This window comes from Chaetura pelagica, unplaced genomic scaffold (genome assembly GCF_000747805.2).
Source record: "Chaetura pelagica isolate M959 unplaced genomic scaffold, ChaPel_1.0 scaffold453, whole genome shotgun sequence".
Lineage (NCBI taxonomy): Eukaryota > Metazoa > Chordata > Aves > Apodiformes > Apodidae > Chaetura > Chaetura pelagica.
In genome coordinates this window covers 2048673-2064465 of record NW_009952879.1, presented here as the reverse complement: position 1 = coordinate 2064465, position 15793 = coordinate 2048673, and the positions used below count along the sequence as shown (strand labels likewise).

General features: G+C 38.2%; 1 protein-coding gene across 1 annotated transcript; it reads right to left on the bottom strand.

Moving 5' to 3' along the window:
• Window positions 1–7845: 7845 nt before the first annotated feature.
• LINS (lines homolog (Drosophila)) lies at window positions 7846–15793 on the bottom strand. Its single transcript, XM_009995308.1, has 6 exons — window positions 15386–15793; window positions 15202–15291; window positions 14796–14937; window positions 13941–14531; window positions 9692–9872; window positions 7846–8740 (listed from the first exon to the last, which is right to left on the bottom strand). Exons 1-6 carry the CDS (start codon window positions 15791–15793, stop codon window positions 7846–7848), a joined length of 2307 nt encoding a protein of 768 aa, XP_009993610.1.

The following is a 15793-nucleotide window of genomic DNA, read 5'->3' as shown; positions in this document are numbered from 1 at the left end:
GGCGGTATTTGGACCATTGTTCATTTGTTTCCCTCCAGAGAAAAGTTTGGTTTTGTTCATATAGCTGCTTTTTTTCTTTCTTTTTGAGGTATAATGTTTGCAGCTACAGAAAGTCCTAAAACCTTCCATAAATCTGGGGGTGGCATTCAATAAACTGATGCACCAGAGAAATATGAAACATGGATTATTTCAGAAAGGTAGTATTATGGCTTTGCTGTTGCATTAAATTATCCCCACATACTTTCCCACATCTAAACCACTAGTGTGAACCAAGCATGATACTTAGGAACACTTTGCCAATTAGGAGAGCCTAAAGCAAGCTGATTCATATATCACTGAGCTAATACTGTGCCAGTATTGTAACAGCTAATTGGCAGAAACTCAAATTTACGCCCTAATCCACAATTTCTTCACTGTTCCAGGAAATTGCAAAAAAACCCACCTATGTTTGACTGGAGCAACTGTGGGGCTGCTAAAAATCATAAAATGGGAACAAATATTTTTACTGACTTTCTGAAAAGCATGTTAGGGTAGCACTCACCACATGTGTAGGGCTCTTATTATAGGATTAAAGATACTTCATGGTAAGTAAGAAGCTAACCATAGCCTCTTGATCAAAGCTACTAACTGACCTTTCAATTATTGCTGCACTTTCAAAGTACTTGTCCTTCAGGTATCTTAAATATGAATGCTGCAAAAAAGAAAACCAAGCCAACTTGGTCTATATGTCTTGCTGAGAAAAAAAAAAAACTAATAAAAATTCAAAGTGTTACTATTCCTTACTTGCAGCATCAGACCTACTCAATCATACAGTGATTAAGTGTAACTAGATAACAAAGGCTTGTATTTGACCCAAATAGTTCTTTCATATATCACTGGAAATTAGAGATGACTTTTCAGTGAAAAAAATAGATTAGAAAAAAATAAGAAAAAGTCCCAAAATTCACTTGTTTGCATTTTCCAGACAGTTAAATATATATATTAGGTTACAGGGAATCCACATCAGATGTGAGCTTTCACTTAGGCTGCTAAGCAGTTACATAAGAAAGATTATAGTATTAGTTAACTTTCTCAGTAGAGAAAACCCTCTCAGCACATCTTTGGGACTGTATTAAATCTTAAAACTTCTTGAATCAGAGCTGTTGTGTAAGACAGCCCCTGCAGACAAAAGAAAAAAAAAAAGAAAGACAACAAAAAAACCCATAAAAACTCTAAAACCAAGGGGTTTCTTTCATTTTCCTTATATAAAAAAAGTCACCTGGGGAACCCACATGTAAGTGTTCTAAATATCTTGCTTATTAGTACCTAGAGTCATTTTTGCTAACTGATTATCTCAGCAGTGGCAGACAGATAATCAAATCTCAGTCACACACATACACAGAGAAAAAGTAGGAATCAATTTGATTGAATAAGAATCATTTGGACTCTGAATTCTCTTTCCACCACCAGTAAAACCCATCTGCTTGCCATGTGCCATTCCTTCAAGATTAAGGTAAAAAAACCTTTATACACCTGTCCTTTCTGCTCTTCAAGAATCAAAAATTATCTGAAAATAAATCACTCCAAGTCACGTGTTCACAGACATCAATATCATAACTCATAATATTGCCATCTATAATTTAAAAGCTACGCTCTTTTTCTTCACATCAATTCATACTTTTTCCTAATATACCAACCTTCCCTTACATAAAAGGAATCAAGAAATCCATTTACAATCTTATGAAAAGCTTTCTCCTCAAGACTTTTCTTATTAGGAAGTATGACCTGATTCCTAATCCATACAGGGTGTTCAGTAAGGACAGGTTAATTTCTAAACTAATTAGTAATGCCATCTGGCATAACTGAAGACTAGATGCCCAGTTTTGAACAGAGCAAGCATAAAGGTAATAAACACTAATCATTAAGGCTACCATTGCAGGACTAAATCAGGAATACACTAAGGAACACTAACTCTACTGCTGACCCAAGCCACCATCACTTCACTAAAATGCAGAGAAAAAGATTATTAATAGGCTTCAAATATGCCTGAGGGAAAAGGCTCCAGGAAAAGACACTGACATTACCTGGGGACTGCTTTCTAACCAATTTCTCTCACACACTTAGCAGCTGATGAATACAAATCCCACAATTATGCTATCTCTTTCAAGTTGTTACAAACTCTTGGTTGTGTTTCATTTAAATACTGAACATACAATGTATCAATAAGCCTCCAGGACAGCAATTAAGAATGCTCACAGACCCAGAGGCACAAAAGTGTGTGATCTAGTGAAGAGTTCATCTGGTTACAGTTTTATCAGCATTCTTCATGCAAAATCCTAGTCTCTTTGGTCTTTAAATTATCCTTGGCAAGAAAATTTTTTTCTTTCCCACTTGATTTAGCATCACCTTGTGAATCACCAAGTGCATATTTGTCAAATTCACCCTTCTAATAACCAGAGACACCAGAGAAATTAAAATATAACTGCATATCTATAGCAAATACTTTTTCAAATATATAAGAACATATTTAGTAAAGGTAAATTTAGTAAGAATAACTACATGTTACTTTTAAGTTGCTTACATTTATTAGTCCATATTTTCCCCACCTTTAGAGGTACCAATATTCTGTTGAAGATGATGAAATACTAGATTCTCCCTAGAGAGATAAATAATTAAAAACAAAAAAAGGTTGAGTTTTGCTGCATAATGGATCTTTGCCTAATTCCCACAGCAGCTGTAGTGGTGTCAGCAGAAGGAGAGCACCATTTCACACTTGATTTTCTTGAAGAATGTAAATCCTATCAAGGAAGTCAAGCACTGAAGGTAAGTTTCCAGAAAGCATTATTTGTTTCAGTTAAATCCTGCATGAAATAGATATTTAAAGGCATGTAGAAACAAAGTTACTCTAAGAGCTGACAAATGCCTGAATTTTATATTTGAAGATAAAGTTATTAAGCAAAGAAACACTGTGAATGTTGAAACACACAAGCAGGATTTTGTCATTTGACAACTAATCTTTTTTTACTTAGTCAGTACATGCTGTTTTGCACAACAGGTTTCAAAATCTTGTTTTCTATGTAGCTATTAGTTCCTTCAAAGTAGCCATGAACATTTGGAAGCCCTTTGAAGCTCCACAGAAAATCTTCCAGGTTTGAACTCCCTAGTACCAGGATGAGATGGGGCAGATTCCTGGACAACTACAATTAGCAGGTAGAACTCCTGATGCAGTTCCAGGATATGTGCATACAAACCTTCCCTAAAATCTTTTAAGAAAGCCAACATTCAGAAGTGCAATTACTTTTGGGGTTTTATGTGCTACTTTTCTTAACATTTCACTGTGTTGTTTTTTTTTTCAAATCTTCCCCCTGAAAGGACACAGCTGACTGACAAAGCTCATGTTTTCCAGCACAGATAAGAAGAAGAGGAAACAGAAATAATTGATATAACTAAGGACACTGTAATTCTCCATGCAAGGTTTTTGCCACAAAATATATTGTTGTATTTCTTCCTTCCTTGCTGTATGTGAACAGCAGCAAGCCAGCTTGTCTATTAAAGAGCATCTCTGACAGTTACCAGCAATAAACTCATTTGCACAACATTTTGAAAGACAATGACTTGGAAAAGCTTGAATCCCTGAGATGTTTCTCAACCAAGTCCAGGTCCTGCCTGCTGCTGAGCTAGTGACAGCTGAAGACAGCCCATCATCCACTCTGACACATAAAATTGGCTTCTAACAAGACTTCAGAGTGAAGCAGGTAGATGAGAAGAGTTGTACAAAATACAAGAACTTGCAAATTCATTTGGATAATTCTTTGATGGAAAATACACAGATGTAAATTTGTAGTGACCACAGTATTTTCACTTCTACTGACACAGAAAGGCTGTGCTAAATACTTGATACTGACTTCAGACACCATCCCAGATTGAATTTTCAAGAAATACAAATAATGCTTAACCTGCAGTCATAAACCAAGGCACAGGCAGCTTTACAAGAGTATAGAAATTCACAAAGTTGGTTTTTATTCTTGTATTACAGGATTAAAACTTGTATTTCAAGTCTTAAAACAAGAATGGAAAGCAGTCAAAAATATTGGAGGATATCCAGTTTGCAGAACCACAAGCATGGAACCACCTGGATTCAGCTGTAATCCCAACCAAGCTCTACAAATATTCAAGTTAAAAAATACTTTATAAAAAAGAGCACATCCTGTAGGTAACTGCTAGTGCTAACTGCTTACCTCATTAAAGCATAATTTACTCTATTGTTGTTGAAGGTAAACTCCTCAAAACTGTGCAGATATAAAAAGAGACTGTGGACACTTCGGGATCAGTCCTCAGATAGAAACCTGTCTCCAGACAGCTCACCTGGGCTGTTCTGTATCTTGCTTTGAAATAATACAAGAAAAGTTGTTAGATATCAATACCCAAAGGTAAAGCACACCAACCCTCCTAGTAACAACTGACCTACTTTCTAAGTTCTAATTTAATATTGGTAATAGGTCCAGTACCAGAGTTCATTTGCTCTAGCAAATGAAATATCTCTGCCTGAAGATTTTATATAGGAAAAATTCAAGCCACAAAAAAAATGCAAACAGACCCAAACCACACCACCTTATATACTCAGGAATAGATTAAAATACAAATTCTTCTGTTAGTTTTCTTGGTGCTAGACTTTTTGAGCAGAGCCATGGTTTTACCCCACCTCACGTCCTACAGTTCATAAATGGTGAAATATCAACACATTAAGGTATCTAGTTGCCAGATACAAATCACATTTACTCATTCTTACCACTATAACATGCTGAGTATTAGAACAATGGCTTTCTAGGAAGCAAAACATGTGGGAATGATCACTACTAATAACCAGCTGGGAACACAATCAATTTTATGCCTGTAAGAATTAAATACTGTTGGATTGAAATTGGATTTGCTGTATTCAAAAATAAAAAATTAAGGCTCCTGCACTTCTTGCTAAATTCTACACATTGTTCTGAGATATCTAAACATTTGGTTCAAGAAAGATTATAGTTGCAGCAATCACTGAAAAAACAAGATGACTAACACTTAACAAAACCAAAATTTTGTCCCCATTCTACCTTTCCCACCTCGCTTATCTTATCAGAGTCTGAAAAATAGTACTCTAATTTAGACACTTCCAGCTTGCAAAATATAGACCAAGAAATGCTGAGCAATAACATTTTCAGTGACAACAATCCTGTTACTCAATTAATATAAACTAGTCAGCAAAGGTTAGATCAGAAGTGACTAGTGGAAAGGATTTCACAGGAATACAAGTACCTACCCATGTTTAAAATCGTGATCTTGAGAAACTTTTGCTCAACTGCCTCACCAAAGGCACTTCCCTGGTTTGAACTGAAAAGTTCTCAACTTGTCTCCAGTTGCATCTTTGAATGTGTCCAGGGGCATTTTAGTCCTAACAAAAATTAGCTGCTGAGCATCTAGAGCTTAACCAAGTTCACACCATAAAGAGAGACCAAGCATTCTTCTGCCCAGCATAGCTCAGAAGTTTTTAACTAAAGTAACTATAAGCATGAACCGGCAAGTTTTGATTTGTCGATATTCTCACCCACTCTTATGCACAGAAGTTCTCAGGAAGCAACCAAAGCACAACAAATGCACAGGACACCACTGAAGGGGATCACTCCTTCCTATATCACTGCCAAGTGATTACAACTGTCACCCTGCAAGTGCAAGACTGAGGTTCAAACCTTCCTGTCTGAGAGTTCATACCACTTAGTGTTGCTGAAGAGCACTGTCATTTCCAGATCAATTATCCCATAAACTTGACTTCATTGTATTCCCCTCCCAATAGTGTTGATCTACCTCTTCAGAGCTCAAGACTAATCTAGAAGATGGTCACAGAGATCTGAGGGTCAGAGTCTAGAGACTGTCTTAACTCAGTGCCTATTTTAACATAAAACTAAATAGCCGTTTAAAACAAAGGCAGCTCTTACTTGGTTCTCAATCAGTATTGAGCACATACATTCCAGAGATGATTTAAAAGGAAAGCTGCTTCTTAACAGGCCTGATGAGGTCTGAGATGTTTACAGCAGTCCCTCTCATCAGTACTTTCCCACTGCCTAACCCCTGTAAGGCCATTACAAGCTGCACATTAAATGCACCAACACTGGGCTTCCGAAGTGCACACCTTGGTTTGGATCGTCTTCCTGAAGTAACTCTCCCCAGGAAAAGTCTTAGACACTCTTCAGGTTATTCAAATTAGATCTAATAGAAGATCTAAGTATAAGACTTTAAACTCAGTATCCAACTTATTGCACTGCAGGCAATTTCTAGTTATCTTGTTTCTGACTTAGCATATTGATTAAGTACATATTCTATACTGTCCTGGTTTGAGCCAGGATAAAGCCAATTTTTCTTTTTACTGATTTTTTTTTCCTTCAATAAGCTTTCTTTTAACTAGCAACAGTGTGTTCTGCTAGGCTGATAAGACAGTGGAATGTTTTTCTAACTACTGAGGCTTCAAGGTCGCACCTTCACTCTGCCAGATCAGACACTATGGGGAGATCTGTGACCCCCCCGTAGGAGGCTGAGTTAGACAGACAGCAAAATTGGCCAAAGATATTCCATTCCATATATCTACGTAAGCTCAAAGGAAGGTCAGAGAACACAGAAGACAACTTCCTTCCTTCTTTCTTCTTCTCCCTCTCTCTTCCGTCCATGGCCGGTGTCCAGGGAGGACTCTGTTCATCCATCACCGTCGATCCTCAGGCTTGATCTCTCCTGACCCCCATAACTCTCTGCTCTTTTCCAGCAGCAGCTCCAGGATTCCTCGGGACTCTTCCCAGTTCAGGGAAGTGCTGTGGGAGTTGCTGGGGTGGGGGGAGGCGAGAGGCTTTTGCCCATTCCTGAATATATTTGTACATAATTGTATATATTTTCTTGTATCATTCATTAGTGTTTTAATTAAAGCTGTGTAGTTTAGTTTTCAATCCAGCCAAGTCTCTCTCTTTTTCTCTCTCTCGTTCCCTACCTGGGTTGGGGGGAGGGGGGATCGAGAGCATTGTTGTCGGACCTGAGTCAAACTGTGACATATACTTACATAAAATATGTATGGGATGCAAGGAATTCCTTTGGAATTCCACTTTTCCATTACATAAGCCTGGTTTTAGATATAATGCTCTACTAAAATATTCTATAGTTAGGCAATAGATGCATTAGTCCCACATCTACCTTTCCTTTTAATTAAAGGAATAAACCCTAAAATATTAAGAAAAACTAAGCTCAATTTCTAATGAAATTGTAACACTGCTGATTAAATGAGGTAAACAGTAAAAGCTAAAAAAAGCACAGCCTAGACATCAGTGAAGCACTTCAGCCAAGAAAAGCAGAGCCTGGATTATTGTGACTGTGGTAGAGCACATCTGAATGTCCACTTAGAGCATCACCGAAACTGTCCCAAACTAAAATACTTTCTTTAGCTCAATCTCTAAGCAAACAAGTGTTGCATTAACTGCATTGTAGTCCATAAATCTCTGCCGATCTGGTAATTACATTAAGTATAACTGACAATACTTTAAGTATCACAGATTGTTCATAAGCTTTCACATTAGTCATTTATTATCAAATTTTGATTACCTAACAATTAATCCTTAGATAAATGCAATGACATACATACCATGAGTAAACCCAGGACCCTAAGGTCGTACAATGAATACAACTGCAGATTTTTAAGGTGTCAACCAAAAACATATTCATCCTGTTTCAGCTTAAATACACTGACAGATGCAAGAGGCACAAGCTTTGGAAGTCATTAATCTCAGAGAAAAGTTCTCCAGGGTACTAGTTTAAAAAAAAAAATAAAAATCACTAGAACACTTCTTTGCATCATTGGGGATTCAGGTTCTTACTGATCTTCTCAATATGGTTCAGTAGTTTCAACAATGCAGATGGATTATATGGGAAAAGATTTCTTCTCTGCAATCTAGAAATAGCTTCTTGCAGTTCTTCCAAACATTTTGTTGATTTGTAAAGCATTATTCTTAGGGGAGTCATGTTATCTGAAGACACCACACAAGTCAAACAGGATGAAGTATGAGATGTCTTTTGCTTCAGAGGCAACAGCTCAGACTTGATTGTATTCCTTTTATTGTCTGTGTAGCTGCAACCAGCTTCCCTCCTCCTTGCTTCACCCTGATTATTTAAAGGCACCTGTTTTGTGTTTACCAAGCACTTCTCTCCATCTGATTCGAATTCAGAGTCTTCTGAGCAGTCATAATTAACAAGGCTTTGAAGAGATCCCGGCAGAGAAGTATTATCAGTGCATATCAATGAGTTAGACTGGTTAGACTCTGCAACTTCATTATCACCTTGTTCTATTCTAAACACTAAGCAATTCTGAGAAGGAGCCAAAGATTCCAGAGTCTGTGGTTCTTGTTCACATGCATTCTGCAAACTCTCACCAGTCACACAGCTTTGTTTTTCTTGATATCTTGGCTTGACAGAAAGAATTGATTGAGATGTGCCATGCTTGGTATCAAAACGGTCACAGACATTTACAAACTGCTGCCAGTCTTTTCTAAGAAGCTTTAAGTACCTCACCAAGTACTCCAGAAAGCAAGTTTCTGAGGAAATTAAAAAATCTAGAAGTACTGTGGAATCAAATGCAATTTTTTCTAGAAAAAACAAAAAGATACAGTGAGGATTATATCCACCTTCATGTGTAAGGAAGCTCCAGGTTTCTTCTGTTTGTCTTAAGTTACCAGCAACATCGTGCTGTAACCTGAAAAATAAGTCATGAAATGGATTAAGTTCAGTGGAAGTTTAAAGGGTTTTTAAAAACCAGTCCAGAAAATTGTATTCTTGCTCTTACTTTAAAAAGTAAAAACTAAAAGTTTTTATATTAGAATGAGAAAGAATAAAGGGATGTGGGGCCAGGAGATCAGTTAGTTTCAGAAGCCAAAGCACTTAAACCAGGCCTCCTTGAACAGAACTCCTCCTCAGAAAACATTCTGGAACAAACAAAATTGCTGACAATACATGAACTGGTTTTTAATATTTTTGCAAACCTGAACACAGATGAACTTCCAGAATGCTAAGCACATTGGAAAAGAGCAGCCAACTTTTATTTCGGTGTCCAAGAAGAATTGTGTGTATCTAAGGAACTACTTGTGATGCCTTCACATTGGAAGCTTGTGAGACTTTTTATAACTTAGGAATCTTGTATTCACAATGAAGCACTGAATGTCCAGGACAGGTTATTAAAGAACACACTTCAGCAACGACAGGTTTTACCACCTAGCTCACATTAACATGGATCCAATCCTTATGGGGCTATTTTGTCAGAAGTCTCTGAATTCTTGAAACTTAATTATAATATCCCATTCTTGTCAAACTCTCAGTGATGAAAGAAAACAGTTTTGCCTTTTATCTGTGTCTAACCACTATTTTAGACTGTGAAGTCTATTCTTCTGAATCACAGGATAAAGTATTCAATATGAAACTGTTGCACAACTCCCTCATTTCAATCCACAAAACACTTGATCAAATTATTAGCAAAGTTAACTGCTCTTAAATCACACATTATTACAATGTCCTGAGGTTTTGGTTTTTTTTAATTATTAAATATATTTTTTCTTTATACCAAACTCAGCAATAGAAATTTTATGTAAATCACAATAACCTCATTAAATTACATTTCTTCATTGTTCTGTCAAATGAAATGCACACTAACCTGTTAATATTTAAATAAATGAGTAGCAAAGCTTTAGCTGCTTCCCACATATCATCATCTTGCTCTATGAAAACCAAGGAGAGCCATTCACAGTGATGTACAACAGGGTGAGACTGTGGGAAAGACTTCAGATGACTTCTCCAGAACACCAACAGATGGGACATGGAACTCTGAAAGTCTCCTGAAAATAAAAACAAACACAGGTGACCATGAACTTTGTTATACATTTTTTTGTAATTGTTTTTTAAATTAACAGTGCATAGCAGTTTACGAATGGAGGTATAATTACTTTTCTCCACTGATTTTTGGTACCAAAGAAATCAAGAAATATTTTGCAGAAACCCATAAGCACTTACCTAACCTTAAATTCAATGTCAATGCCTATAATATTGAACTCTAAACATGTCAATGTTAAGTAACCTGCAGAAAACTAATTTCCTCATTAGACAGAGGACTTCCCCTGCCAGACAGGTAAAATCTAAGGATAATCCAGTCACCTAACAGCATTCTTTATTTTCTTGGAGCTCAAGGAAGAATAATCACAAGCGACCTAGAAATTTTGGGTACACCAAGACAAATGCCCTCACACCTCAATTTGCAGACTAATGAACCATATTACACCACCAAAATTTGCATGTATCAGGAACCTTACAAAAATGTGCCTATACCTACACAGCACGGATTTATACTTCCCTTTTGCTCCCCAATTAAGTAGCTTCATTGGTACAACAAAAACCAAAGAAAGGTGAATTGTCGTCAAGCCAATGGCATCAAATCAAGGTCTTCCCATATGAAATAATAATGGAATTGCAATGTTTTGATGGGATAGAAGCTAAACACCCCACCAGTGTGATTCACTGTAGAAATTAACTGCAGTGATCTCAAGTTGACTGAAATAATTTGTCATTTCTACAATAACACAAAGTAAGAAGCTTCCAGTATACCTATTTTCTTTATTAAATAAATTCTTCGTGGATGATGTTTTCAAGTACACAGAGACTTGGAATAAAGGTACCTTCATGAGCTGGCCTCAAAACCTTGCTGAAAGGATTAACATAAGCAGTGTTTTTCCTGCAAATATTACAAACACTGCATGGGATCCATTTTCCTGGATGGGAAAAACACCTCCAAAATAATGCCATTTTTGTGCAGTAAAAAAAGAAAAAAAAAAGGTTCTTAAATACTAATGACATAATATACTACATGCTATGTGCAAGTAGTATATACTATGTAGTGTGGCATTGGTACCAGTTTTTCATGTAATGCTGCATACATCCCATGTTCAGGAAGCAAGAGAGATGTAGTGACATCTCTTTACCCCAGAGGTACTCCTTCAGTAAGAACTCTAATGCTCCTGGAAGTACACTATGACTTGAGAAGCACAGTTGAATCCTTTATATAAACAGTGATCATTGCTTTTGAAAAATTTCCTGCAACAGGGGGATCCATTTTACTTACTAAACCCTCTTTATGTGGTTTTCTTTAATATTTGACTATAAAATTGGCTTTTCCTCTTTGCAAATAAGAGGAACAGCGAATTGTCTTTGTTATTAATAGTTACTATTCAGACTGAAATTCCTTCCTAGAAATCAAAGCTATTTGGAAATGGCTCTCAAAAGTTAAATTAATTTAAGCCACTGTATTTCATGTTAATAAAAAAATATAAGATCAAATAGTTTCCTGGAAGGGAAGTTAGCATATTAAAGCACTTTGGTGCTTGTTTTAACCACTTAATGTCACTAAAATAAAAGCATAATTGCTTTCAACTTAAACTTCCTCTTGACAGTTGGGGTAGTTGAATCTCATTAAAGAAGTCATTTTTGTCATGATTCTAGAAAAGAAAGGGGATTGTTTTTCTTCAAGAAAGCATTTTCATAGTAACTTCTAAAATAGATTTAACCTGCATGTTTTCTGTTCACTTGTTCTTAGACAATCCCAGTCTCTATACATTTTTCAGAAGGTTCATCAGAAGAAAACTATTCTCTACAATACTTAAAAAACTCTAATGCAACTGGCATCACAAAGTGTCAGATTCTGTCTTAAAGACTGGTTTGGGTTGGAAGGTACTTTAAAGATCACATACCCCACACTGAATGGACAGTGACAACTCCCACTAGATCAAGTTGCTCCGAGCCCCATCCAACCTGGCCTTGAACACTTCCAGGGATGGGGCAGCCACAGCTTCTCTGGGCAACCTGGGCCAGTGTCCCACCACCCTCATAATGAATAATTTCTTCCTAATATCCAATCTAAATCTCCCCTCTTTCAGTTTGAAACCATTACCCCTCATCCTATCACTACACACTCTGGTAGAAAGTCCCTCTCCAGTTTTCCTGCAGGCCACCTTCAGGTACTCTCAGGTCTCTCCAGAGCCTTCTCCCTTACAGGCTGAACAGCCCCAACTCTCTCAGCCCATCTTCATAGGAGAGCTGCTCCAGCCCTCTCATTATCTTTGTGGTGTCCTCTGGACTTGCTTCAAGAGCAAGTGTCCTTGTGCTGGGGACTCCAGACCTAGACACAGCACTGCAGGGGGACCTCACAAGAGCAGAGCAGAGGGGGAAGAGACTGCTCCCTTGACCTGCTGGTAATGCTGCTTTTGATGCAGCCCAGGACATCCTTGGCTTTCTGAATTGCAAGGACACATTGTCAGGTCATGGTGAGCTTCTCATCAACCAACACCCCTAAGTCCTTCTCCTCAAGGCTGTTCTCAAGCTATTTGCTGCCCAGCTTCTCTTTGTGCTTGGGATTGTCCCACTTGGGGCCTTACTGAACTTCAAGAACCACAGAATCACAGATGATGTGCATCATGTGGCTCTCAGAAGTTAAAAAGTGGGAAGATGGCATTCCAGGAACAGCTCTCAGGCAAAATGCCTCATGCCACCTCCTCACTATAGTATAGGAGAAACTACTAACTGGCTACCAGCATGATATGGCAATGCATCCTCCCCCATCAGGCATGCAAGTTCCACAGCATTCCCTTGTCATCCCACTGCCTGCCCTGTGGCACTGCCCTAGCGCAAGAGCCGGGTCTGCTCTTTTACTTGTATGATTCATCTGTTCAACAGAGCAAACACATTCAAGTGAGCAGGAGTGAGAAGTATGCCCAACACCTCCTAATTCAAAGGACTAGACTTGTTAAGCTAAGATGAAGAATACAACAACTATACTCTGCAAACTCCCACAATTTTCCTGTCTCTAACTTTACAATTTCATTATTTTTGCCATTTCTTCTACTGCTGGTTTTGCCCTATGACATTATTTATCTGACAATAATGTCTATGTACTTACCTTGTTTGAAGGCACTAAAGGTCTACCTCCACATCAGAAAACAGAAGTGCTACCTGCAGCTCCTTTTAGTTACACACCCTGAACAGAGTGGATGCTTGTGCTATGGGCTTGCTTTTCCAACTGGAGAAAACCCAAGTAGGCTCAACTATTTCTACTATTAACACATGCTCTTCATAGGAAAAGTTTTCAATACCAAATGCAGCTGTTTCAAGCCCCCTACATTGCTGGGCTAAGGAGAGGATAAAATTCAAGCAGATAGCTAATTAGATAGGACACAGTGATAGCAGGTTTCTTGGGTGGGTCTTCTCTTTCCTCCCTCCTGCCACCACTGACTCAGCTGAATTCTATTTGCAAACTTAATGAGCTGTGACTACAAAATCAGAAAGATTTTAAACTCTCGCTGCTTAATGTATCCAGTCTTGCTGCTTTATTGTGTCCAGTTCTGGACTCCCCAGTTCAAGAGGGACAGGAACTTACTTGAGAAAGTCCAACAGAGGCTACTAGGATGATGAAGGGACTGGAACACCTCCTCCTCTGATGAGGAAAGGCTGAGAGACCTGGGGCTGTTTAATTTAGAGAAGACTGAGAGGGGATCTTATTAATGTCCATAAACAGCTGAAGAGCATCAAGAAAGAGGGGCCAATCTCTTTTCAGTTGTGCCCTGTGACAGGACAAGGGGCAATGGATACAAACTAGAACACAGTAAGTTCTACATCAACATGAGGAAAAACTTCTTCACTGTGAGGGTGATGCAGCACTGGGACAGGCTGCCCAGAGAGGTTGTGGAGTCTCCTTCTCTGGAGACTTTCAAGACCCATCTGGATGCGTTTCTGTGTGACCTGCCCCAGGTGATCCTGCTCTGGCAGGGGGGTTGGACTCAATCTCCTGTGGTCCCTTCCAACCCTGACCATTCTGTGATCCTGCAATTCTCTAATGAACAAAAGAAAACAAAAACTATTACCTTTGATTTCAGCTTCTGCAGCAGAGTTCTGAAACTTGAATTCCAGTGCTTTAAGCACAACCAGACTTAAGGCTCTGAGAACAGTTTGGTCGGACCCACCCTGAGCATCACCTCCAGGAGAAGCATCCCCGCCCCCGAAGCAGCTGGTCCTTCCACCCAGTGGGATCTGATTGAGCCAAGTCAAATTCATCACTTCCAGAACAGCATTACTCAGCTCCAGCATATCTTCATGTAAAGGTGGGTTTTGCGAGAGCAGTGATCCACTTTTAGCATCTTCTCTAGACTTGTAAAGGACACATTTTTTAAGGAGCATAATGAACTTCTTCTTGATTAAATAGTGAACTGATGAGCTAATGAGGTTCAGAACATAAGAAATTTTCAAAAACAATACTCTCTGGCATCTAAGAGGTATTTCTAATTCAATTCTGGAAGCCAAAAGTTCTTCAAGCAGATCTACAAAACTGATCAAATTGTTTGCAGCTTCAGAATAAGGTGAAGTATAGTGGTGACTGTCAAAACGATGGAACAGAATGGAATTAAAAAATCCTTCAAGGACAGCATCAAGAGGAGCCAACAACTTCTGCAAAATACCTACAGCAACAAGAAAAGGTTACAGGGCTGATGTGTAACAGTCACCTAAATCATCAAAGAAGCAGAAAGCAGGTGATTGTGACTGTTCTCAGTTTTAAAGCACGTTTAAACCACAACATTTTTAACAGTACTTTGTCAACCTCGTTATAAGGAAAAAAAAAATAGGTGTTCCTCAGACAAGTCATTCTAGATGAGATTACAAGTAACATTCCTCCCCCTAGTGGGTACTCGTATATCGATACCACCACAACATTTCTACAGTACCTGCTTTGGGTAAAACTTGGTCTTTCAGTATGTCCTTGATAATAGTTGTAAGAGTCCACAGACATCCTGCTACCCAGGCTTTTACAGGGAATTCTGAAAGAGTCTTCAAACTAAAGTCGAGCCAGGTGACATTTAAGGTGTTCTAAGAAAATGAGTTAAAACAACAATCACATGTTCTTTACAATTGGTCTGCAAATTAAATAATAATATAATGATTTATAATTGCACATCCAGAAGATTCAAGTGTAGGTATAGACTAAACACAAGTAGGAACAATATATTTGTCCAGTGCCTTTAAGTATATAGGCCTCTACTTATAAACATGAAGTCACACATGCAAGCAGCAGAAATTATCTGTAATTCACTAACTCATTTTTTTAGCTGTGAACAGTGATGCTATACTCACCTCTTCCTTCAGCTGGAAATACACAAGAGATGCTAAACTTTTCGAAGCCATATGAGATAACAGCTGATCACAGCTACAGAGCAGGCAAATCTGCAGGTGTATAGAAAGAAAAAGTATCTAAGACATGATCCTTTATTTTGTTCCTCCTTTCACAAATGTCTTTCCAAAGTTTATAGAAACTTACCAATTTTGAGTTGATTTTTCCCTCATTCAGAAGGAGGATAAAGATTTCACAGTACTTCTGCCTCATACTGAATTCAATTTCCTGGGAATCTGCTTTATCAACCATCATCTTGATCAAGGTTAATTGAAGCAGCATCACTTCTCGTGGACAGAATGAGGGGTTCATGTTTGCAAAGCTATGTGATATATCATCTGCTGTAGGGACAGCCACTTCTGACATGTCAGTTTCCTGGTGGCTCCTAAGAACATCACTAGTAGATGGCAGATGCATTGGAGGACATACTTCATCTCCTGCTGGTGACAGCTCAACACACAGATCAAGTAAAGAGCTATAATGATGGCTTTCCTTTGCTAGTGGAATGCCTACCAGTACATCCTTATACATCTGCTGCAGAAGAGAAATCTTCAT